Below are 26,581 nucleotides of genomic sequence, written 5' to 3'. Positions count from 1 at the left end.
ACTCATTAAATAATACAATTTCTCCCATCCTTTAATTCTAAAGACTGCTTTATAGGAGCAAAATCAGCCCCTGGCCCATCTCCTCCCTTCATTCCCACCATACCTCCCTCAGTTCCTTCTCCATTCTGGTGCCTTCTAGACCCCTAGGACAACGTGTATGACTAGTCTAAAGGCTGGAGTTTGAGAACGACAGCTTTGCAGTGTTTTGTGCCTACATAGCAAGGTGATAAGTGCCACGGGTCCTTAACGTGTACAGACAGGAAGCTCAGTGAGAACTGGGCTGGCAGTCAGGTATGCCAAGGGCTGCTCAATGTAATAAGTGCAACATGCTGGAGAAACAGGCAGGAAGGGAAGGGAAAGACACAGATTTAGGCAAGGCTGTGACAGGAACAAAGAAAATATTGGCGAGGGGAGGTGCAGCAGGGTGCGTGTAGCCCAGATGTGAGCAGCAGCAGGAAGCAGCCCTGGTCTGTCTGTGTGTGGGGGGGAAGGAGAGGGATGCTCTGGGGGCGATGCGAGCAGTAGGAGGCAGCCTTGTCCTTGCCCAGAGCTGCTCTGTGCGTGTGTTGTGCACGGGGTGATGTCAGTGGCAGCTGGGCTGGTGCAGTCAGTACTTCCTGTATCAGGCAGGCTCGGTTAGCTGCAGGCTCCTCTGCTCCTCCTGACCCAGCGAGCAGCTGGATTGTCAATTTCAGGTCTCCCAGGCACCGTTGCGTTGAGCTCTCCTCCCCCCCCGCTCGCAACTCTGGACGCTGGCTGACATCTCCCGGGAGCGGAGCTGCATGTGCCCGAGCAGAGCCGAGGGAGAATGGCAGTCCTCAAACTCACCGACCAGGTAGGAGACAGCAAAGAGCCCAGGCAGCCTTGCAGGAGGCTAGGAAAACCCCTGCGCGGAAGGGAGCCGCTGCCGCTGGCGAGGAGAGGAGGAGGAGCAGGAGCAGGCAGTGGCTATGGCAGCTCCAGCTCTGATGGGTTTGTTGTTGTGCAGCTCAGCAAAGTGAAGCGGTGTCTTGCAATGCTTCGCCTGCGCATATCCCGTCCGTTCGTTAGGCACTAAAACCCTCCCCGCACTCTGGCAGCTCTTCGGTCCCATATACTGCGCCCTGCAACGTTCGCCATTCGGGCTTGTGTGTGTGTGTGTGTGTTTCTTCTCTGGGAGACGCACGCAGAGAACAGGGAGGAGGGCTAATAAGGCTATTTTGCCTGAGGCTAATAATGTACCGCGTTACTAGTCAGTCAAGTTTTGCATTGTGTGGGGAGAACAGGCAAATGTCAAAATGCCAGAAAGAAAGGCGCTATTTGTTGGCGTCTTTACAATGAATAGATTAGAGGATTTGTCACTGAAACAACCATCTAGAATAGCACAGTTATTTTGCATCATTCTGGTGTTTATTGGTTTGGCATTCCATTCCGGCGCAGCCTAGACCTGTTTTTATTTAAATCAGTGAAGTATGGTGGCTCAAGGTAGATTTCAGTGTGTTTCAGTGTCACTTAGAGACAAGAGGCAGATTAGAAATATTAGACAGAACATTTACTTTAATTAACTAGTTACATTTTCTCATCAGTCCAGCGTTGGAATTAATTAATTAATGAGTTGCTTAAGCTAATGTTTTAATTTGTCTCTTCCTTCCTATGAACATTAACACTTTGCAACTGCATGAATGGTTGTTATTTGGCTGTTCAAACACTGTCAGATTCCTAGGTGCTTTTTAAACTAAGGTATTTAACTTACAACTCTTCATGTAGGTTTCTTTTAAAAGATTATTTCACATAGAAAACATAAGTGATATTTTTTTTAATCATGTAGGTTGTTTGTTTAACCAATGATAGACCCATTTTTGCATCCCTTGTTGGGCACCTGAAACTCCCATTGAAGTCAACTGCTATGCAGGATCGGATTTTAGAGCCACAGTCTTGTAATGGGCTCCAAGTGGGTGCCCATGTGAATCCCCATTGAAGACAATGCGATTCTGCCTTTGTTTCTTCTGCGGGGAGCAGCTTGCAGAATTGGGGCCTATATATGTAACTTAAGTGAACCTAGTATTCTGTTTGACATTCATTCGCTTTTGAAAATTTTACCCAATGATGAGTTAGAGTTGATATAAAATCCAGCTTTCAAGTCAAACATGCAGTTTTACAATTCTCAGAGTTGAGGGGTAGGATAAAAATGGATGTTGGCTATTTGTGTAAGGTCTCTAAGGTGTATTAACTTTCTTTTGGGAATTCAGTGCTATTTATTACCATGATACATAGTAATTATTTTTCTACTAGGCCTTCATGTTTAAAGAGTGCATTTTTGGTTTTGTTGCCATAACTGTTTGCAAGTTATTAGAAAACGGCAATGTTCAATTCTCACCTTATGTTAAAATGTTAAATTTAATAATAGAGCAGCTATAATTTGTATTAAAACACTTCTTACCATTCATAGTCAAAAGCATTTTAAAATATTTAGTAAAGTGATATTGTGGTTCCCACAGCCTAATTTATCAACATATTGTACCATCTGTTACACATTTGCTTGTCTTAATCAGCTATTTTTAGTTTAACTTGGTCTGCCTATAATCTGCAGTGTGGGTGTCCTTCAAGTCCAGAACTTTCCTGTTACTTTTAATATGATCATCAGCAGTTACAGGCCCTTATTCAAACAACTCCCTCCCCCCCCCCTCACACACTCACACATATATAATATAAAAAATTACAGAGAGAGAATGCATGCACATGTATTTCCAAAGAAGCCTTCCACTAAAAAATCCTCTACCTGGCATTTTTAAAGGAAAAAATGAGCTACTCTTAAAATTAAATAAACACTGAAAGTGACTGTATGAATTATAGTAGTCTAAATGCATTTCCATAATTTAGCCAAAGACAGTGTTTATAGTTCTGTCTCCTGGCATGTCCCTTGATACACTCATGTCTTCGGATGTGGTGCTTATAGCAAACGAAGAAAATGTTTCATACCATGAGACTTCATTCTGCCCTGTAGTGCATAGAACAAGTCTCATAAATCAGAAGATTCAGGTGAGATCTGTAAATTTAAAGTCTAGGCTGCAGCATAATATTAAAGGTATTTGCACTACAGCTGGTAAAGGAAGTGTAGCATTTACGTCTAAGTCTGAAATTGTGTTTCATGAGGTCCTTGGAATTAAAGCCCTAAAGGTTTTAAAACCATTGCTAAACCTTCTCAACAAGGATCTTGCTTCATCACTGGTAGTAGAGTTAAAAAATGTGGTTTGAGCCAAGTGGATTGCATCTTGTGAAGTGTGTATTGCAACAAAGGATGCTGAGGGGGTGGGGGGCAGTCTTGACTTTTTTTAAGATTAGTTATTTCTCCTCTTCCCCTCCCCCACCTCTAACATTCTCCAGACCTGGTAGATTGATTTATCAGAACTGGCATGGTGACTTTGCAGTATGCCTTTGCGTGGCAGCACACTCTAAATACTCTCTGCTTGACAGTGTCATGGGTCACTTCCAGTCTGGCTTCAGGGCATGGTATGGCAACGCTTTTTATTCTGGGGGATGTCCTCCTTCTCCTCTCCATAGACATATCCATACTCTTCCTGCTGGACCTCTCTGTGACATTTGGTATGGTTGATCACCAGATATTCCTGTCTCACTTGTACGAGGATGCAGGAGTGAACAGAAGTGTTTCAAAATGGCTCAGGGCTTTTTTTTTAAATTGAGCCCAGGAAGTTATGAGCCACTAGTTCTCCATTTCTAAAGCCCTTGCCTTTAGATTCCCACCAAGGCTCATCCTCTTCCCCATGTTTTTCAGTATCTATAACAAAGCCAGTGGGAGGCCTTGCATGACAACATGGGCTGAAGTGCCAGTAGTGTGCAGAGGATGCCAGGTGCTACATCCTCCTTTACATCACTGTCTCACAGCTTTTTCCATGCCTACCTGAAATCAGTACCTGGGTGCTGGCTAAAGCTGAACCCTGGTAAAACTGAGGTGATGTTGGTAGGAAGAATGATGCACTTTGAAGCACTTACATCTTTATAACATCCTCCACTGCCTACAGTATGTGTCTTCAGATTTAGTTGGTCCACAGGCTACATTGCTCTGGATGTCCAGACAGCCATGGCAGCAAAACACACCAGCTTTCATCTGTGGCTAGCCAGAAGACTGCATACCGTTTGCATAGACACAGAAGTGGCACTGTGACTCCTGCATTTGTGATCTCCAGTATTGATTATGGCAATTTGTTATATTTAGTAATGAAGCCCCATACCCTTTAGCAGCTGCAATGGGTACAAAATGTAGCAGCTTGTCCGTTTATCAACACAGGTCACCACAATCACATCACTCCAGCTCTCTGCGCTGCATACAAAATCTGGATCAGGTTCTCCATGGGATTGGTTCTGTCTGCTTGAGAGATCTCTTCTCCCTCCATAAGTGTAACTTCCCTTAACAACTGCCTTCCACTGGAACAATGAAACTGTGGACCAATAGGGTCCAACAAAGCAGCCTACCTCCAGCTCTGTAAAAGTTTGACGATACTTAGTAGCAAGTGACGAAAGAAGCCACATGCTGGTATGAGGAGTAAAGATAAATCTTATTTCTGTGACTTAGGTTTTCCTCATTTTTTTCACATGTGCACCCACTCGCTCTTGTCGTCTTTCACACACATAGCCAACCAAGCAAACAAAGCAGGCAAACAAAGATAATCATAAGCTAATTAATCTATTTTTCATACAGGGTCAAAAAAAAAGAAGAGATTGTTATTGTTTCTATTTTAAGACACTTGAGAAGTGCTAAGATACTGTGGTGGTGGAACAATAAAGTAGGTATACTTTATAAGCTATCCTGGTTGTATTCAGATAGTTCTTAGGTAAAAGAGCTTAGTTTAAGACTATATCCTATCACAGGAATCGGCAGCCTTTGGCACACCACCCATCAGGGGAAGCCTCTGGTGGGCCGGGACGGTTTGTTTACCTGCAGTGTCCGCAGGTTCGGGCGATCGCAACTCCCACTGACCGCGGTTCGCCGTTCCAGGCTAATGGGGGCTGTGGGAAGAGGTGGCCTGGCCTGCGCCGCTTCCCACAGCCCCTGTTGGCCTGGAATGGCCAACCGTGGCCAGTGGGAGCTGCGATCGGCCAAACCCGTGGATGATGCAGGTAAACAAACTGTCCAACCCGCCAGCGGCTTTCTCTGAAGGGCCGTGTGCCAAAGGCTGCCAATCCCTGTCCTATCTGTTTCTATTCAAGCAAGTTACATGAGCTCATTTCTGAGTGATGGCAATTGCTAGCTAATCACATGGTAGCTTTTTAATCATTTAACCGAAGGAAGTATTTTCAACCCTCATTCACTTGTGGAAGTGAATCTATCTATCTTCCTTCTGTTCCTAGCCCTCCTCTTCTAAAAATTGTATATGAATGATTGAAGTAGTAAGATTTTAAAAATGAACAAACCCTAAATTGTGATTAGACACTTAAGGTTGCAACTTTGCTGACACCTTTGTATGCAGCAGTATTGAGTGACAGTGCTACTTAAAGCCTTCCACATCCGTTCCAGATAATCCACTTGTCACATATGCAGTTTCTTGCATCCCCTACGGTGCGTGCCAATTACAACAGGCGTGGTAAATTTAAGTGCTTTTAGATCTACGATGGAAAGAAACCTTTTATTTTAAAATGGACACATGATGGTAAAATCACAGAAATTGGCAGGTGGTCTCAGGGGGAGGATAAGTGCCTGAAAGTTCTCGAACTCATTTTTAAAAACACTGACCAGGTTGCAAGTTGATATTATTCCTTTAAGTGATTTGGTACTCTTTTCAGTGACTGATTTTCTTCAGGCAAACATACCATAACCTCCAGTGTCCCAATGTGCTTCAGGTTTCCTCTGACCTCCTCGACTATGGCCAGAGTGGGTGTGACTTGAGGGGTTGTGGGACTCATCTTTGTGCAGTGACTGGCTTTTAATGGCTTTAGTGGACTACCAAGTGTTTTGCCCCCTATCTTATCCTGAGTCATGTTGCTCTCCCTCTGCCCTGCAACGTAATAGAATTCTAGCTGTCCCTCAAGGCACCAGTGAATGCTGCACTACCTCTGTGAGTGGGAAGATAGACAGCTGCTGCCCATATTGCTCTAACCATTCATAAGTGATGCCAAAGCTTCGTTTAACAGCTAAACTTCCCTGCTCCTCCTGGGAAACTGCGTGTGCATCTCCACAGTGCTGGGCACCCATATGTGCACTTCCATTCCCTGAAGTAGGTGTTGTAATTAGAGGGGGCATTTGAAGGGATGGGAATAAAGATGAGAAATCAGTTTGTTTAGGTTGCAGAAAATAATAAATTCGGTGACTAATCAAGCATGTGATAGTAATTAAAGTGGCAAAACTAATTTTTTTTTGCAGGTCCTGTCTCAGAAGGAGTTGGAACTAGCTAAGAAAGGATCTCACTAAACCTTTTATACAAAATATGAAAGTTTAAAAGAATTTTTCAAAATCAGGATATGTTTTAGTTCAGTGTTTCCCAAACTTGGGACGCCTCTTGTTTAGGGAAAGCCCCTGGTGGGCCAGGCCGGTTTGTTTACCTGCCGCGTCCATAGGTCTGGCTGATCGTGGTGCCCACTGGCCGCTGCTCCAGGCCAATGGGAGCTGCTGGAAGCGGCGGCCAGTACGTCCCTCGGCCCGCGCCACTTCCAGCAGCTCCCATTGGCCTGGAGCAGCAAACCGCGGCCAGTGGGAGCTGCGATCGTCCGGACCTGCAGACGCGGCAGGTAAACAAACCAGCCCGGCCCGCCAGGGACTTTCCCTAAACAAACGGCGTCCCAAGTTTGGGAAACACTGTTCTAGTTGAAAGAATTCATTCAGGGAAGTCCTTTGGCCTGTGTTACATAGGTCAGAGTAGATCATCAAAATGGTCCCTTCTGGCTTTTTAATCGATGAATTGAAAAACAGCTTGAGATTTTAAAAATGTTGTCATTATAAACTAAGGTAACTGTGGAACAAGAATAATTTACCCATCAACAGGTATATGGCCAGTCATTCTGGTGATAAATAAATAAATGAATAAATAAAATAAATTGAAATAATTAACCCTACACATATGTAACCCTTGCTCTAACCCTGCACCACAGCAGCTATTGCTTCCTTTGGCCACACTAGTCCCAGCCACACACCATCCACAGAAGTTGTGGAAATATATTCACATATTTTAAAGAAAAAGTATATTTAAAAAATGGCATTTCTCTCTCTGGTTCACATCTCTTGGCACCCTGGTCAGAGCTCTAGTGTAGACTGGCCACCAGCTTTTGAAACAGGGCTTTGGAGCTCCGCTCTAGCTCCAGGCAAAAACCTGCAGCTCCACTGTTCCGGAGCTGCTCCATGTTCAGCTCCGGGCTCTGCTCTAAAGCCCTGTTTTGAAATGTTACATTGTCCAACCATACTCAGAGCAGGAAATAAGGTCTAGTGTAGACAAGGCCAGCGAGATACAGGGTCAGGAAGCGGCTTGCTTTCTTGGCTGAGATTTCTGCAAGTGGAATTACCTGTTGGGGTAGCTTTGTTGCTGGTTTTGTCATTTGTGTTCAAGTAAATGAGACCTGTGCACATGCTCTAAAAAATAAACATAGACAAAGAAATATTCAGAGACTATCGGTCTGCAGATTTCTCTTCCAATGGGAAAGTGACACAGTCCTAAAATCCCAAGAAGTGCGATGGAGCCGTAAAGGGGCAATACAGTAAGTCTTTGCTATGGATGTGTTAAGTGCCTGGGAAACTCCGGGTATATGTCATGTTAGACCAGGGGTCGGCAACGTTTAGCACGCGGCTCGCCAGGGTAAACACCCTGGCGGGCTGGGCCAGTTTATTTACCTGCTGACGCGGCAGGTTCGGCTGATCGCGGCCCCCCCCTCGCTGTGGTTCGCCGTCCCGGGCCAATGGGAGCAGCAAGAAGTGGCACGGGTGAGGGATGTGCTGGCCACGGCTTCCCGCCGCCCCCATTGGCCCGGGACGGCGAACCGCGGCCAGTGGGGGCCGCTATCGGCCAAACCTGCCGCGTCAGCAGGTAAATAAACTGGCCCGGCCCGCCAGGGTGCTTACCCTGGCGAGCTGCGTGCCAAACGTTGCCGACCCCTGTGTTAGACCATTGCTCTTTTTTGAATAACTGTCAGCAGAACCTCATATTTCTTTATATGCTTGAGGTGTGGTATTTTATCTCTGCCAGACATTCATCTTCTGACCTTTTCCTGCACAACTATTAAAATATGATTTGGTTGTCATGGCTATGTTTAATAGAGACGTGTCCTATGTAGTCTGGGGCACATATTTGCCTACTGGGTTGGCTCTCTAGGAAAGCTGTTATTTTTTTTTTTCTTTACTGCATCCTAAAAATTAGGCCTGACCTGGTGGTAAAAATGCCTTCGCTGGGGCCCCACTGTTGCTGCCAGTGGTGTAGCTGTGCTGTTTGCTGGTGCCATCATTCTCTTGGCATTGTTCAAGGGTTGGTGCAGCTCCACCAGCACTGGCAATGATAGAAATGCTGCTGTAGACCAGGTGTAGGTGTCTTCAGCTTTGTGGCAAATCACCGAATTGCAACTGATTGAGAAACAGGAAAGGTAAGGTTTTGACAGAAAGAGAAGTCAGACACCTTCAGGGCCCTACAAACCCCAAGCATGGAGGCTGTCTCTCCCCACGCTCATCCCAGCACAAGTGGCAGCCAGGCCTCCTGGCTTCTTCTCAGGAGCAGCCAAGATTCTCTCTCCTCCCGGGAAAGACGGAGTGATAGCTGAAGGGGTCACCTTGTACTTATACCTTGATTTGCTAGGGTATGTACTTGGGTGTGTGGTTAGGCTGGGCTTGCTGCTCTCTTAACCCTCCTGTCACACAACAGAATCCTCTATTGGAGGCAGTGGGCCTTGGGGTAAATACTTCCTTGAGAGGCCTGGAGTAGTTCATCCTCTCAGAGACATTGGTTCAGGCTGTCTGCAGACTCAGGCAGATATGGCTGCTTTGATTACACGCACAGTGAGCCATGTTTTCAAGGCTGCCTTTTCTTTTTGCAACCATGAGGGCTAGAAACTGTAACAAAAAATTAATGAAAGCTGAGATTCTGATGTAATCACATGGCTCCAGGAGCCTGGGTCCTAGGCACAGACTTCGGCCTTCGTCACATTGAACAGATCTTGTATTTTCTATTCTTGTTTATCTTATTAAATGTGTTTGCTTAATACACTGCTATTTATGTTTTATGAAAATATACCATTAAATATACAGGTGAAACATGGCCAGGCTAATGTTGCTGATAGAACTTTAACTTTTGCATTTCCTGAGACTTTTAAATGTTAACATTCTAGCTGCAGTGTTCCAGTGACAGAATATTTGTGCACTTATTGAGCTATAGAACTGTTTTTAAATAACACCTCTCTCCAGGAGCATAGATTTGACATTTGTCACTTTATTTTCCGGAGATCATAGCCTGGTAAGTTCCCACAGCCACTATCCTGTGTCTTCAACTTGGGTTTAATTGCTGTAACCGGTGACTATTTACTATTGGAGCCCTCCTGGCCTGGCAATAGATTAGAATGAAAGCACAAAACGTTTAATTTTAAAGAGAGAAGATAATTCTGCAATTGTGAACCAATGGACTGAGGTCATCACTGGAGGTTGTATAGTCTTGGCCAATAAATTACAGATAACTGTGAAAATCTGGAAGAATACTTACTTTTTGGTGAGAAACACTTATATGTATTTTGCTTTTTTAGAAGAAAAAGCAATTCTTAACTATGCACTGGAAACAAACTAGTGTTTTGTAGCTAAAAATTGAGACAGTTTACTATGTTTGTACCATACAATATTGTATGCCCTAGTTTGAAATAAGCTCGTCTGGTTGCTGTTTGTACTTCACATTATTAGCTGGCTTTACATGCAGGAACACATTCTTGTGCTGGAATTATTTGTAATGGCTTGGTTTCTAATTTTAAAAAGGATGCAGTGAGAAAATGGCTTTGCAAAGCCTCCACTTCCTCTCTACAGCTGCATGTTACTGCATCTTTATGAGGAAGTAAGTAAAACCAAAATGGTTGATTTTTGTGCAAGTTTTGACACATACCTGACTGAAGCCATTTACTGAGGTAAAGCTTTCAGGTTTTTGCATGGATGTGCATGTGTATTTGTCCCCCCCCCCCCCCCAAAAAAAAAAAAACCCAACAACAACAACAACCCAACAACAACAAAAAAGCAAAACAAAATCCCAACACTCAAGCTACTGCATTACATAAATATGAGATCTGTCTAAAGGCCATATCTTGATATTTTGCATCAAATAATTTCTTAAATTGGCATATAATCCCTAATGACAAATGGTGCAATATTTAGGTACTGCCACTTCTGCTCTGACACTTATTTGTAAATTAATTTGATATGAGGTATATTTTTCTTACGTTGCAGCATTCATAACTTTGTTAATTTGATAACATACTATCTTTTGGCCATGCAAAGCTTTTTTTACTAAAATAACCGGTTAGTTATAACTAGTTGCTCACCAATAATTAACAGTTTAGTTAAGGCTTTATAGAGCATAACTGCCAACTGAGCACATCTGGCTTGAAGAAATTGTAACTGTAAAAATGTAAAATCAAGTATATTTGTCTTTATGAGGAACCTTTTTTAATTTGGGCAACATGTTGTCTCCAGCTTCCTCTTTGTTAGAAGGATGGAAACATGAACTTTCACATTTTAAATACAATTCTTTTGGGAAGCGAAACTGCTGTGAACATTCATCAGCCTTTATATGCTTTGCTTGATTAATAATGCAGTTAGTACAGTTCAGAGAGACAGTATACCCATTTTAACATTCATCTTTGCGTACTTCGAGACTAACCTTACAGGCTCCTCATATTACCAGGGCTAAATGAGTCTTGACTGCATTCTGAAATCTTACCCTTGGCCCAAGTTCTGCTTTCAATTATGCTGGTGTATATCCAGAGTAACTGTGCTGAATATAATGGAGGCACTTCAGATTTACACTGATATAAATGAGAGCCGCGTCTGGTCCCTTTTTTTGGTTTCTGTGAATAATGTCAGTTTGCATTGTCTCGGCATTTTTATTTGATTAAAACTGGACAATCTTCCTCATTTGATTGCAATCATTTTTTTTAACCTGTTAAAACCTTAGATTGCTCTCTAAGGGCCTGATACTGCCAGATGCTGAGCTCCCTCAATGGCACTCCAGGATGCTCAGCGCTTTACAGGATTGGCCCCCAGTACTGAAATCACTGGGAGTACTCATGGGTCTGGTTTCCATTAGATACGTTTACCAATTGCTGACAGTGGGTTCAGTACTGGCTCCACTATACACAGTTAAGCTGCAAGTCTGAACCCTGGCTTTCTGAAATGTTGCTGAGCAGGGTTTGTCCTGGTCTATGCTTGCAGTTAAACTATAGGCAATGGAATCAGTGCTGAAACAATTGCTCACACCCATTGTCTTCAACAGGTGATGTTTTGTTCTAGTGTAGACCAGGTCATGAAGGATTTGATGTGTTTGCAGGTGACAGAAACTGGTCCTTCAGGCTATTCCATAGTAAGAAGTTAAACTTGACTCTTCCTATGTTCTTGACAGAACAGTTGGTCTCTTAGCAACTTGGTTTTTAATTTAAAAAGAAAGTTTTTTGTTTGTGGTATTCATCAGCCTTCGGAGGGAGCCTTTGCTCAGAAATCTGTAATAGGAGTTTTGTTTTCATGTGACATGTTAATTTACACACAAGGGTTAGGTCTAGACTTTCAAACTGGCTGTCTACAGTTAGACTCATTTCCTCCCTCCTCCCCCCCCGAGCTGCTGGGAACCCACAGGTTCCACTGAAGTCAGTGGAAGCTGCAGATGTTTGGCACCTTTGAAAATCAGGCCACTTTTAGTTCCTGATAATGGTTTGTGCCCATGTTTAACTTTGCTCACTGAGTAATCCCATTGCATGAGCCACTGAAGTCTTAAAGCTGTGCAAGCTCAAGGCCTTATTCAGGAGCCTAAAAATAGATACATAGGCTTGAGAAATGGGGAAATTTGAAGACAACCCTGGAAGATTTGGCCCTTAACAGTTTTAATCTGATACAGTGTCATTAGGGGTGCGTTCATGTCAAAACTGATCAAAGGAAACACTTTTTCAGACATGTACATAATTACTGTGGAGCTCATTGCTACAGGATGTTAGCAAGATTCAGGGTGTGATTGGACATTTGCATGAATAACAAAAATACCCAGATTTGTTTGTTAGGCTTTCTCAAACTTTTTAAGCATTATCATAGACTCATAGACGTTACAGTCAGAAAGGACCATCTTGATTATTTAGTCTGACCTCCTGCATGTTGCAGGCCACAGAAACTCACCCACCCCCTCCTGTAATTGACACCTAATCTCCAATAAAATGAGATTGGTGTAAACCTTGAAGCATGAAGTTTTATGAGCCTGTTATGGGGGCAGATTATTTTACATCTGCCTATTGTGTGGTTCTTGCACCTTCCTCTCCAGCATCTGGTGCTGGCCAATGTCAAGAGACTAGATTGGCCATGGCTCTGATCTAGTCTGGGAATACATGTGATATCAGTATGGGCCCAGTTCAGCAAAGCATTTAACTTCAGACACATGCTTCAGTGCTTTGCTGAATCTGGACCTGTGTTATTTTCCTGCCTTTGAACCCTATCTAGCAACCGCCAGTGAAGTCAATAGAAAATATTCCTGTTGATTTCATTGGGCTTTGGATCAAGCTCTTTGTCTCTGAAAGATAAATAACTTAACATACTCTGCTTAAAAAAACACTTTTTAAAAATATGTGAATGCCAAATAGTATCACTGTGGAGAGAGAAGCCATATATTTACATTGTAAATCATGTGCCTTTTTAAACTTGTTTTAATCTCCAGATGTGGAGACGGAAACAGTGAACTAACTACTTCTAATGCAGTCTGCAAAAAGTCTGGCTGGGGGATGGGGACTCAAGAGCTCACATTTTACATAGGTGTACATCACCAGTTTGTAGCAGGGAAAGTAATTTAAGCATTTATACATCCAGAGCTTTCAAGTATTTCAGATATTAGTGTGGAAGTGGATGGGTTTTTTTTTTTTAAAAGATGAATTGATAACTACTGCTTCTTAATCTTATCCAGCAGCGATCTTGCAGCATTATTCTCAACTGTTCATTATAATCATTGACTGAACGTGTGAAACTAATAGAACATGTAGTATACTCATAGGGCAGTCAGTACAATAAGATATACTGCTCAGTATAGTACTGTGTGGCAGTATTGAGCTGCTGCCTAGGAGCAATGTCTTTAGTCATTAAATGATAACTTGCAGATCTCGCTGGCAAAATTGGTCGTTATTAAGGATATTGACTATTTTTAACTTGTCACCTTTAATATGTTTATTTCCTTCTGTCCATTTTAGTAGTGTTTTTCCTTTCAAGGGATTTCTTGTTCACTTTTAGGCTGAGCAGTGCGGTTTTTTTTATTAGGCCTGCTTTGGTTATGGTTCATGATCATAAAAATTACACTGCTGTTTTGTTTTATTTGTATATTCTTTCAACGCTCTGCACAGGAATGCGGGTGCAAGCAAATGTGGGATCTTTTGAAATGCCGTTCCCCTAGGGCTAGATCGCAGCCTGGCTTGCATGGCAGCCCAGTGGAGTAGTGGAATGCAAGGTGTCCCCCTCACCATCCAGGTAGCTGGCAAAAGGAAGGAAGTAGCTTTTTTATTTTTATGTTTTTTAACCTTCCGGGTGCACTTGGGTCCCATTTTCAAGCTTTTCTCTGCCACCAGGAGGGGCAGAAACTTTTTTTTTTTTAAATGAAAGATGAGATTCTTAAATAAGCACAGGACTGTAGGTGGTGGTAACCACACAAGAGTCCAAAACAGCGAGTGTATAGTGTCAGGTGGAGACTCAGCACAGGTTACTTTGTTTGTGGAGCAAAGGGAGCCCAGGAGGCAGACTGTGAGTGTCAGAGTCACAGTCTATTTCTTGTTCTGATTCAGAAGGGCAGTACAACAGTGCTGTCCCTGGCTTGAAGATCATGGCAAAACCATGACTTGGCCCCTAACCTCCTGCCTACAAGGCCCAGGATTCAGTGTGCGACTATTCCTCCCCATCCCTTTCCCATCTCACCTGTCTTGCTCTAGACTCCTGTTCTGTGTCATCCAAGATTTTGTGGAAGAATCAGGGAAGTAGTGGATGGTGTTTTCCTATTACACAGGAGGATTGGGGAACCTGCAGTGTGCTCCAGACAGGCCTGTGAAGACTGGAGACACCCTGATTCCCACCTTTATCGTCCAAGAGTTGCTCTGTGTAGACATAGCTCTAACTCTGCACTGGAATATGGGCGGCAAATATCACATTAACATTCCAGGCTGTCTCCGTTTGGTTGGGGTGATGTGGGTGACAGATGTCCTGTTGCTGTTGTTGATCTCTCAACCAGCCCTGCTGCATGGGTGATTTTGGACAGAGGTGTTCAGATGTAAAAGCTAGAATACTGTAATGCTAAAGCTGTTTAGTGTTGACCTGCTCATTACATTCTTCAGTTGTGGTTTAACATGTCATGGGGGAAAAATAAAATGGAAGAATAAAAGCCTAAAATATCCCATATTGTCTGTGCACTTCCAGCTGTTTTAATGTACTCTCCAATATGACACATGCATTCATCTCTAATTTAAAATCAAAAGGGGACTTATTTCCTTATCCACTCTAGGAAGGTTTTCAAAATGCTGTGCAAACCTAGTAAATACAGTATGCCAGATTCTGTAACCATTGCTTCTGTCTGAGTTGCGCATGCTCACATGAGTTATCCCATTCAATCCTATTCATTCTGAGTTAACGCCCTAAGTGAGGAGAGTTCGTCTAGGTTAATGCACCAGGGCCCTGGTCCTTTGGGTATATGCATGCCCCAGCTTGCCCAGGATGTTAAAGGGATTGGGGAACCCCTTTATGACTTGTTTTTAGGAGAGGGTATTCTCCAGATGGAGCACATGAGTGAGAGGGATCATGTGACTGCAGAATGAACGCAAGGGCTGCTATGTAAGAAGCAGCCTGAACTCACTGTGGTGGGAGACCTGCAGGGAGAATGAGATGCTGGGGTGGGGTTGGCACAATGGACTAGGAAGAGGGCCAGGAAAGGTGGTAGAAAAAGCCTACATGGAGGTGGTCATGTAGGAAACAGCGAAGCAAGGGTGTGGAAAGGGTAGAGTGGACAGCCACTACATAGTGGCAGTGTCTGACAAACTTTAATTTATACTCGCAATACCTCTGTGCAAGTAGGGAAGGATTATCCCCATTTTACACATGGGAAACTGAGGCACAGAGAAATTAAGTGACTTGTATAAGGTCACACAGGAAGTAAGTGGCACAGCAAGGAATTGAACCCTGATCTACTGATTCCAGTGCCTTCCTCTCTGAATGTTCTTTTTATTAGTGTTTACTAAACAGGCTGAAGTTAAATCATATGATGTCGTAAGAGGAAAATAAACAGTTTCATAACAAGGGTTTTAATTTATACTCCACCTACATAATTTCCTTAAATAGCTCTCCTGTAATATTTGTAAAATTCATGTTGATCCACTATGCTAGTAATGAGGATGTGCAATATCATGAAATCATTTCTAGGTTGTTGACTAGTCCGAAGTCTTATTTTGGATGACTCTGCAGTGGATGTTCATTATCAGTAGCTAATCCTGATCACGTTAGCTATGGTAAAAGCTATACCTCTTCCTTATTTGGATTTTAGACCTTCTTGACACCAAAACATTGGCTTAGTGAGACTGTCAGTCTGGAGAAGATAATTGCCAGAATTCTGGAACATATGAATCTCGTATGCCAGTTCATTTTCAATATGTGGGGACCTTACAGTGATTTTTAGTCTCAATAGATTTTTTGATGATCTCTCAGGCCATGATGTTATAAAACATCAGCAAACTTCCTAGCTAGGTATGTGATGGTTCAGGAGAAGAATGAGATGAATCTTTGTTGTGATATATTTATTTTTTATTATATATCTGTGCAAAGTGACTTGAGAAACCTTTTATGTTTTGCTATTTAACATAGTGGGCTCACAGGCAAATATTTCCATGAAGAAACAATCTCTTTCCCCTTTGGTCTCCAGCAGGACAGAAATTTGCTTGTTATTTTTAGGTGGGCTTGCTTGCATTGTGTTATGATTATTTCAACCTTAAAAATTATATGCACCCTCTAAAAGAAACCGTTATCAATACACAAGAAGCTGACTGGACAACATTAGCGGCAAGAGATTCAATGAGCAATGAAATTGGGAACAGCTTTCCCTCCCCTGCTGTGCCTTGTGTAAACTCTGTGCAGCAGAAAATCTGAACTATAGAGTACCATGCAGAGTAGGTATCTCTCAAGCCACAATCTGCTGAGTACATGCCTGAGTACAAATGAAAGTCCCAATAGAATCCAGCATTGTTCTTGTGTTTTATGCCTATATAATATACATATTAACAGAGCCTGGGCTGGTTCTGAAAATTTCAGGTGCCTGTAGAAATGGGAGTTTTTGATGGTAACGGGTCAGATGGTATTCTTATGTGTATTTACAGGCGCATCATTTTCCAGCTGTTAGGCTAAAAATATGTCCTGTTCTGGCTATGATTACATTTAGCTTATTAAATGGTTTTCCATAATAATAGTATTGGGCAGGCATTTGATAACACTTAACATTTGTGAAGTGCTTTCAAAATAAGAACTAGTGAATCCTCTCAACAACCCAGCTAGGTAGAGAAGTGTTATCCCTAATTTACAGACTGAGACAAGCTGAGACAGAGGTTAATTGACTTGCCTGAAGGCAGAGAGAGTCAACATGGGTCAGGTTCAGTATTAGAAGTTCCTAGCCCCTAGTCCTGTGCTCAGACCACACAAGTTCCTAATGCCTTTTTTATTACTGCAGATGAAATCTGTCTTCTGTTCACTAGCACAGTATATTAAAACTTCCTGCCCTCCGAGATGGGTGTACACTCTACAACCAGGCTCTCTGGAAAGAAAGGCAAAAGGAGAGCGAATTGCAGTGCACACACTGTTTCAGGAACTGCTTTTTATACAAATTCAGAAGAAGAGAATTTCAGGGACGTCTTCTTCTTTCAGACACAGTACTAGCAAAAACATAGAGAAGCTGGATAAACATGCATATACCATCGCCTTTGTCTTTGTCATACATATATTCCACATCAAAAAGCCCTAACAAGGAATTCGGCACACAGCCTTGCACTCAACATCTGTTTTTAGTTACTGGTATAGTACATGGCAGGCAGAGTTTTCAGATTTCAAACCACAAAAGTAACAAAACTGGCTTAATGCATTATCTGGACATGTGTGCTCAGTCTGTTGTTCAGAGACTGTCAGAATGAATTACGTTAGTGTTTGCTAGCATGTTTGAGCATCAAAGTGAGCTCTACATAAATAGCTATACTTCAGGTACACAGGTAAATCCCTTCAGGAATAAAGTTGTATTTGAGGATAATTACTATTTAAATTGCTTATTGTACTCTTGTTAATACTTCTACTGGTATTTTTGTTTGCTGGTCTCTGAAACAGTAGTCTTTGAGGGAAAATAGTCCAAATTATATAGGATCCTTTGGAAATGTTCAGACAATCTATTAAATTAATCTTGAATCCATACAGTAATAAATGGAAGTTCCAGTAGAGTTTCACTACTAGTTCTCTCTGTAAAGGGATAAACAATTTGCTTAGTCGAAGGGGAACTCTCACTTACTTCTGTCCTGAAGTGTTAAATGTATATATGAGTTATACATATAGAGGGGGACATGTACTAAAACAGAATCCAGACAAAGGACGTGCCTACACTGAGGACCCTTTCCAATTGGTTTTAAAACTGGTTTAGCTTCAGCCAATTTTAAAATCGGTTAGAACTAGTGTAGACCTAGTTTAAAATGGCCTGATCCATTTTTGAATGAACTGGTTTCAAGGCACATACAAAAACTTCCCAGTGTAGGAAAGTCCTAAGGGCTAAATGGAACCCCCATGTAGTGAGATGATGGAAGGGGACCTAGAATCTCAGTGAGATGCCTTGTGGCGTTTCCTTGGGGCTCTCCCTTCAGAAGGGAGGGTTTGGGTAGGGCTGCAGGGCTCTGTGGGGAAAGGAATCCCGAGTTCAGTGGCAGGGCTGTTCCTCTGTGCTGCTCCTGTAGACTTACACATAACCAAAGTCAGAACTAGAGCAAGGATTATAATGTAAGAGTGCCTGGTTCCTGCAATGCTGCCAGTGGGCAGACTACCTGCCCCTGTGCTAACCCTCCCTCTCAAAGTGGGGGCAGGTGCAGACACTGATTTTATTATTTTTTATTATTTGTGTTACCATCATTTCTAGGAACCCTAATCATGGGTCAGGTTGTCATTTGGTTTGGTATTGTACAAGCACAGATAATTGCTCAGATACCTGCTGCGAGGAAGGGGAGAATACTGTGGAGACCAGCTTCTATTCTTGGCCCCTCTAAAGGGGCTTTCATTGAATCATAGGACTGGAAGGGACCTTGAGAGGTCATCTAGTCCAGTCCCCTGCACTCGTGGCAGGGCTAATTATCTAGACCATTCCTGACAGGTGTTTGTCTAACCTGCTCTTAAAAATCCCCAAAGATGGAGATTCCACGACCTCCCTAAACGATTTATTCCCATGCTTAACAACCCTGACACTTAGGACGTTTTTCCTAATGTCCAACCTAAACCTCCCTTGCTGCAATTTAAGCCCATTGCTTCTTGTCCTATCCTCAGCGGTTAAGAAGAACAATTTTTCTCCCTTCTCCTTGTAACAACCCTTTATGTATTTGAAAATTGTTATTATGTCCCCTCTCAGTCTTCTCTTTTCCAGACTAGACAAATCCAATTTTTTTCAACCTTCCCTCGTAGGTCATGTTTTCTAGATGTTTAATAATTTTTGTCGCTCTTCTCTGGACTCTCTCCAGTTTGTCCACATCCTTCCTGAAATGTGGCACCCAGAACTGGATACAATGCTCCAGTTGAGGCCTAATCAGTGTGGAGTAGAGTTGAAGAATTACTTCTTGTGTCTTGCTTACAACACTCCTGCTAATATATCCCAGAAGGATGTTCTCCTTTTTTCCAACCGTGTTACACTGTTGACTCATATTTAGCTTGTGGTCCACTATGACCCCCAAATCCCTTTCCGCAGTATTCTTTCCTAGGCAGTCATTTCCCATTTTGTATCTGTGCAACTGATTGTTCCTTCCTAAATGGAGTACTTTGCATTTGTCCTTATTAAATTTCATAATATTTACTTCAGTCCATTTCTCCAGTTTGTCCCGATCATTTTGAATTATAATCCTGTCCTCCAAAACACTTGCAACCCCTCTCAGCTTGGTATCATCCACAAATTTTATAAGGGAACTCTGTATGCCATTATCTAAATCAGGGGTGGGAAAACTATAGCCCGGGGGCCACATCCAGCCCTTCAGATGTTTTAATCCGGCCCTCAAGCTCCGACTGGGGTCTGGGTGTTGGCCTGGTCTGGCACTCCAGTCGGGGCCTTGCCCCGCTCTGCCTGTGCTGTGGCTTCGTGGCTCCCGGAAGCAGCAGCATGTCCCCCCTCTGGCTCCTATATGTAGGGTCAGCCGAGGGGCTCTGCAGCTCCCATTGGCTGGGAACCATGGCCAATGGGAGGTGCAGGGGTGGCACCTGTGGACGGGGCAGTGCGCCAAGACGCCTGGCTGCGCCTTTGCCTAGGAGCTGGAGGACGGACATGCCACTGCTTCCAGGAGCTGCTTAAGGTAAGTGCCACCCAGAGCCTGCACCCCTGACCCCCTCCCACACCGCAATCCCCTGTCCCTGCCCTGATCCCCCTCCCCCCTCCGAACCCCTTGGTTCCAGCCCAGAGCACCCTCCTGCACCCCCAACCCCTCATCCTCAGGCCCACCCCAGAGCCTGTACCCCCGGCCGGAGCCGTCAGCCCCTCCCACACGCCAACCCCCAATTTCATGAGCATTCATGGCCCACCATACAATTTCCATACCCAGATGTGGCCTTCGGACCAAAAAGTTTGCCCACCCCGATCTAAATCATTGATGAAGATATTGAACAGAACCGGACCCAGAACTGTCCCTGTGGGACCCCACTTGTTATGACTGTGAACCTCTGATAACTACTCTCTGGGAATGGTTTTCCAACCAGTTTTGCACCCACCTTATAGTAGCTCCTTCTAGGTTTTATTTCCCTAGTTTGTTTATGAGACGGTCATGTGAGACAGTATCAAAAGCTTTACTAAAGTCAAGATATACCACGTCTACTGCTCCTCCCAGCCACAAGGCTTGTTACCCTGTCAAAGAAAGTATTCAGGTTGGTTTGACACAATTTGTTTTTGAAAAATCCATGCTGACTGTTACTTATCACCTTAATGTCTTCTAGATGTTTGCAAATTCATTGCTTAATTATTTGCCACATTATCTTTCTGGGTACAGAAGTTAAGCTGGCTGGTCTGTAATTCCCCGAGTTGTCCTTATTTCCGTTTTATAGATGGGCACTATATTTGCCCTTTTCCAGTCTTCTGGAATCTCTCCCGTCTTCCATGACCTTTTCAAAGATAATCACTAATGGCTCAGATATTTCCTCAGTCAGCTCCTTGAGTATTCTAGTATTTCATCATGCCCTGGTGACTTGAAGACATCTAATTTGTCCAAGTAATTTTTAACTTGTTCTTTCCCCATTTTAGCATCTTCTGATCCTACCTCATTTTCACTGGCATTCACTACGGTAGATGTCCAATCACTATCAACCTTCTTGGTGAAAACCGAAACAAAGAAGTCATTAAGCACCTCTGCTATTTCCACGTTTTCTGTTATTATTTTTTCCCCCTCCTTGAGTAACGGGCCTACCCTGTCCTTGGTCTTCCTCTTGCTTCTAATGTATTTGTAGAATGTTTTCTTGTTACCCTTTATGTCTCTAGCTAGTTTGAACTTGTTTTGTGCCTTGGCCTTTCTAATTTTGTCCCTACATACTTGTGTTATTTGTTTATATTCATCTTTTGTAATTTGAGCTAGTTTCCACTTTCATGGGGGCTGGCGAATAGGGGAGCATACCACAGACTTGGCACTTGCTCTCGTTTTCACCCTATAGCTGGGATCCACTGGGTTAGGCTAGCATCATTTTTTTCATAAACAGGGGCCCTAGGATCTGAGAGGTGACATAGGAGTTCAAGTATCATTTTGCTCTACTTTCACTTGCTGCCATCAAGTGAGGTTACCCCATTTGCTGTGGTTGGTGGGCTTGTTCACACTTAGAAATGTAGTGAAATAATGATTTCAGGACAGTTATTTTCATGTAAGCCTCTGTGTGGAGATGTTTATTCTGACATAAGAGTGCTGTGATGGGACATACAGGTCCTACACTGGCCAGGAGAGAGTTAATAAGGGCCTGTGGACCCAATGGATCCTGCCCCACTATACCTGCAGCAGATGTCAGGAATGGAGTGGGGAGTGAGGAAGAGAAGGCCCAGTTAAGTTCAGGGCTGACCAGGAAGGAGAGAGCAGAGCGCTACTTCTCTTTCAGTGAGGAAAGTCTGGTTTCTGCCAAGAGTCAGAGACAGCTTGCTGCCTGGATGAGCCTCGTGCTGGAGAGGACGACTAGGCCCAGAAAGCCTGACTAAAAGGACTGGCTGCATGAAGATAAGATCTGAGTAGAAAGGCTGGGTACTGCCGAAGACTCATTGGATGACCCTGGTTTTGAGTTCATAGTATTCCTTTATTTTTGGACTTTAATACCCCAGAAGGGGTGGGAGTGAAGTGTGCCTTAGCTGGAGGGCTAAAGCACCACTGTGCTGGACCCGTGAGAGGCGGCACCTGACCGTCTGAGACTTCGCAACAGAGTGAGTACTTTCCCATTGGGCCACAAGGGGGCACCATGGAGGTGGGTGCTGTCCCAAGTGCCTCTTTCCAATTTAGCTTAATCCACTTTGGGAGTGGATTAATTATTGAATAGCTTTTCTGGTATGTTTCCAAGTGTAGAGAAGCTCCAACACAAAGAACAAAGGTGAACGGTAGAGTCTCACCAATTCAGTGTGAGATTCTCCCTAGGACTTTAAAAGTCATTCCATTTTCTCACATGAGCTTGTAGAAAGGAACCTATCCCAATAGTAAATTGTACAGAATATACCTCTTAAAATATTGCATGTTCATTAGCCAACATGTGCCCATTAGTTTTCCCTGATGGTTATTAAGTAAAAGATTGACAGGAGTAGTATTTGGAGGTGGCTATTTGGTAATTACAGCCATTTATGTAACAGCAGTCAAACTGTTGATGTGAGAGAACTCTATAAATCAACACAGATTTGATTAGAGGGTTCGGAGTTACACAGAAGTATTCAGATGTTGCACAGAAGTATCTGATTTTCTATAGTGTAATAGGCTGAAACTATTTGAAGTCTCTCACATGAGGAATGAGGCCTGTTCATGTTCCTGTTGAAGTCATTGGCAACCCCCCCCCACAAGTCACAATAGGATAGTGATAGTAGAGAGGGAGGTTAGTCCAGTGGTTTGGGTTCTAGCTTTGGCTTGAGCGACCAGGGCTCAGTTTCTTGCTCTGGTACAGATTTCCTGTGTGATCTTGGCAAGTCACTTAGTCTCTTTATGCCTCAGTTCCTCATCCATAAAAAGGCAAGAACACCGCTCTGGGGTATTGGCTTATAAAGATTGTAAGCTACTCAGTTACTACAGTAACAGCAGCAAAAGTGGTTTCAACGGTTTCAAGAGTCAGTGTGATGACTGAAAGTTATGATTCATCTCCTGTGATGATTTTTTTTTTAATGGAGGCAAGAAGAAATTTTTAGCTCAAAAGGTGACAGTTGTTTGTGTGTCTCCAGTGGAGCAGGACGGGCAAAAAGTCGAGGAAGGGTTTGTTTCCCCCTCCCCTGCCCAAATATTTTCTTTCTTTAATTTTATGTGTATTGTATTTACCAGGTTGAAACTGGCTCTGTATCTTTTGGAATGTCTTTCATCAACTCCTTGTTTCTTAATTATTGTTGGCTTAGTATGAGCACTAACAGTGCTGGAAGGGTAGATTTGTAACCTGCCATTGTACACTTTTTAATAACCGGTTTATCTGTTTCTCACTCACTTTTACAGCTACAATCTGCAATGCCTGTAAAGATGAAAGTATCACGAAAAAGTCAAAAGACTGAGTCAAAGAAATGTTTTAAACTTTGCGACGAAAGTGCCTAGTAAGAACAAGTTCAGAGTTTTTGACTGGATCCGATAATGAAATGAAAGGAAACAACTGGGTCTTGTTTTCTAAGTGCTAATATATACAGTTTCCTGAATTAGAAAACCTCAGATACCCCATATACATCTTGAGGTTTATTTGACCAAGAGGTACAGTACAAACATGATTTCTTTTGTTAAAAAGCTATTAAATCAAAAATAACAAATGCCTGCACTGGGGATTATTAATATTAATTACACCAGGCATGTAGAGATATTTCTATCAATTTAATGAGTCATCCGAGGATATCTTTGTATGTTATCATAAGTTACACTAAAAAAAATAGAGCCGATAGTAGATATAGCCTGATCTTTATGGGTTTTTTTTATTGGAGCAGTGATAAAACTATATAGTCCATTAATGCTTGCCTTTGTTAAAGGGACATTGTTGTGGTTGAAAGGCCCAAACATTTAACCCGCTCTTTATGTTTATATGCTGATGTGATCATTTGTTCTGTGTTTTTAAGGGAAGTTTCTGGTTCCCTGCCTAATAGATGCTGGGGTGCTAATACATGATTTGGTGCAATGAGTAAAGCTTCTGGGATGCTTTCTCTTTTACAAATAACTTTTGTCCCTTTTTTTTCATGTCATTCTTTTTCCTTTTAAATGTAGGGGCTCACCTCATTTTATAGCATATTGGCCTTGCAGACTTCATGTTGTTTCTTTGGGTATGTCTACACTACAAAATTAGGTCGATTTTATAGCAGTCGATTTTTAGAAATCGATTTTATACAGTAGATTGCGTATGTCCACACTAAGCATATTAAGTCGGCGGGGGTCTGTGCCTTTGTTGGCTTTCCTGCAGCTCCAACAGATGCTTCATCATGTCCGTTTGCTCCCCTATTAGCCTCAGCATCGCGTCCTGCCTCCGCTCTTCGTGCTCACTTAATTCTTCCCTGGCCTCTGCCACTGAATTAAGCTGTGCCCTATCTGTGCGGGAGGACTGCATGAGCTCGGAAAACATGTCATCGTGAGTGCGGTTTTTTTCGCCTTCTAATCTGCAATAACCTCAGGGACAGAGATGATAGGGGGAGCATAGAAACATTCTACGCTCTACGATTCTGAGGGGACTGCATAGTCACCTGTGCTGCTGAGTTCGCCACGCTGACCAAACAGCTAATGAAATTCAAAAGTTCCCAGTGCTTTTCCTGTGTACCTGGCTAGTGCATTGGAATTCAAAGCGCTGTCCAGCGCGGTCAAAATGGAGCACTCTGGGATAGCTCCCAGAAGCCAATACCATTGAGTTGTGTCCGCCCTACCCCAAATTCGACCCAGCAAAGTTGATTTTAGCGCTACTACCCTTGATGGGGAGGAATACAGAAGTTGATTTTAAGAGCCCTTTAGGTCGACGGAACGGGGTTGGTTGTGTGGACGCATTCATTTTTAAATCGACCTAATGCGGCTAAATTCAACCTAACCCTGTAGTGTAGACCAGGCCTTTGATGAGCAGCTCTGTCCCCTTTCTGCACCAAGACAAATGGCTTTCCGCCATCTCCACCCTAATTTAAGAACCCCTATAATATAATAGCCAGAACAATCCTACAATAACAAACCAATGTACAGGGGGGAAAAAAAGGAAAGATGTTTTAATTTTAGATTTCCAGGCCAGAAGGGACCCTTCAGATCATCTAATCTGACCTTCTGCACAACATGGGTTGTAGAATTTCACCCAAATTATTTCTGCATCACGTCTACAACTTTTAAATTAGAAATTGTTACTAAAAAAAAAAAAGCAAATAGGACACTTCCATAATGAAAAACAATTTGGCACTGACCTAATCCAGGAAATGCGAGTCAACCCCCACTTCTCCATATTTATTCACACCAAAAATGTAGCTGGAGGCCTGGATTCCCTCTTTTTTCCATTAACCCATCCAGATCTCTCTTTAATTGATTAGCACTGCTTCTTATTGCTGACTTTGGCAGTTCATCCCAGACTTCATCTACCCTGTGTGTGCAGAAATTTTGTCTCAGTTACAAGCTCTCTCCTGAACTTGTGGTTGTGGCCTCTGGTTTGTTGTAAAATTAGTCACTAGAATCCTACCAATCCTCTGAGCATTCAACTCCCATTGAAAGGGGAAAGCTTTTTAATAGTAATGACAATAACAATTACAGTTCTCTATTTTAGTACCATAACTACTCCTCTGATACTACTGAAAATCAACCTGACTCTTCTGAGCTGTCTGTCTCTGGGTCAGCCTCTCCCCATCACTTTCTCAACCGTAATTTTCTTTAGCAGCCTTTTATTCCCTATGATGAAGGGTTCCCACCCCCCATCCTGTGCTTTTGTAACTTGGCAGGGTACAGTACAGAAGCTGTAGTGTTTTGTTCTCCTAAGCTTGTTTCACTGAGTTTTTGGATGTATCTACTTTGCTAGGCTTGGGGCCTGAAATGCTAGTTTTGTTATTTTTCTTTGTAGAGTCAGTGAGGTCTCTTTCTTGACGCTGACCTACTATTCGCTCTGTCTGTGTAGTCAGATGAAAACAGCAATTATAGTTCTCCCTGCAATAGCTCTTTCCCTGTGTTTCCTGGTAGAAATCCTTCAGCCCTCCACGTAAATCTGATTATCCATCCACATTTAGCCTTAGAACTACTGAGATCCTATCCTTTCCCCCCCTAACAAAAGCTGTAAGATCTAGGGACTCCATACCTGGTGGCACTCCATGCATGAGGGTTACTAATTAACTATCAAATTGGTTTTAGGTTTTTCCATCATATATTATATTACATGTGATATCCTGTATCTCAGACACTTTGGTGCCTATGTTACTGAGGCTGAAAAATCTTTCCTATGCCTTCATCACTTACGAATACGTGCATACTCATAGGTACCGTTTTACAGAGTGTGAGTCTGGTCCTGTGAGTGCCTTCACCTCCTGTTGTTTACATTAGGGTAGTTCCTAGGAACTCCAGTCAAGGATCCAGGCCCCTGTAGCCTGCATAGCTCTCAGCAGTGTTTTGTGCTTTGTTCAGATAGAGCTGGAATTGCAGTTTTGGTGGTGTTTGTATGTGATGTGTACCATTACCACATGAAAATGGATGCTGGTTCCCATAGTTTAAATGGAGACATGAAAACAACTTGGTGTCCCTGATATGCTTTTTGCTTTGTGTTTTGCATTAGTCCACGCTAAGGGCCCAGATCTGCAGCCAGTCTGTGCACAGAACCTCCACTGACTTCATAGAATGGCTGCGGGATTGGGCCCTGTAAAGTTAAAAGGACCTTGTTCAAGTTTTACAATTATACAATATTTGTTATAACTAGGGCCCTACCAAATTCACAACCATGAAATTTGGTCTCCCCCCGTGAAATTTGGTCTTTTGTGTGCCTTTATGCTATACCCTACAGATTTCACGGGGGAGACCAGCATTTCTCAATTGG

At 43.0% G+C, this 26,581-nt stretch overlaps 1 protein-coding gene across 16 annotated transcripts in view; it reads left to right on the top strand.

The window, feature by feature from the left end:
• Positions 1–582: 582 nt before the first annotated feature.
• ANKRD44 (ankyrin repeat domain 44) overlaps positions 583–26,581 on the top strand; it is a 213,070-nt gene continuing 187,071 nt past the window's right edge. For 11 of the 16 annotated variants that reach the window (XM_042851682.2, XM_005294288.5, XM_005294289.4 and 8 more), the window contains exon 1: positions 583–835. In XM_042851682.2, coding sequence (XP_042707616.1) covers positions 809–835 — 27 coding nt within the window. In that variant the 5' untranslated portion in view covers positions 583–808. The remainder of the gene's footprint in view (positions 836–26,581) is intronic. The other 5 variants (XM_042851683.2, XM_005294290.5, XM_065560875.1 and 2 more) reach the window with 1 other exon arrangement.

Source organism: Chrysemys picta, chromosome 11 (assembly GCF_011386835.1).
Source record: "Chrysemys picta bellii isolate R12L10 chromosome 11, ASM1138683v2, whole genome shotgun sequence".
Taxonomy (NCBI): domain Eukaryota; kingdom Metazoa; phylum Chordata; order Testudines; family Emydidae; genus Chrysemys; species Chrysemys picta.
This window is presented reverse-complemented; position numbering and strand designations above follow the sequence as displayed.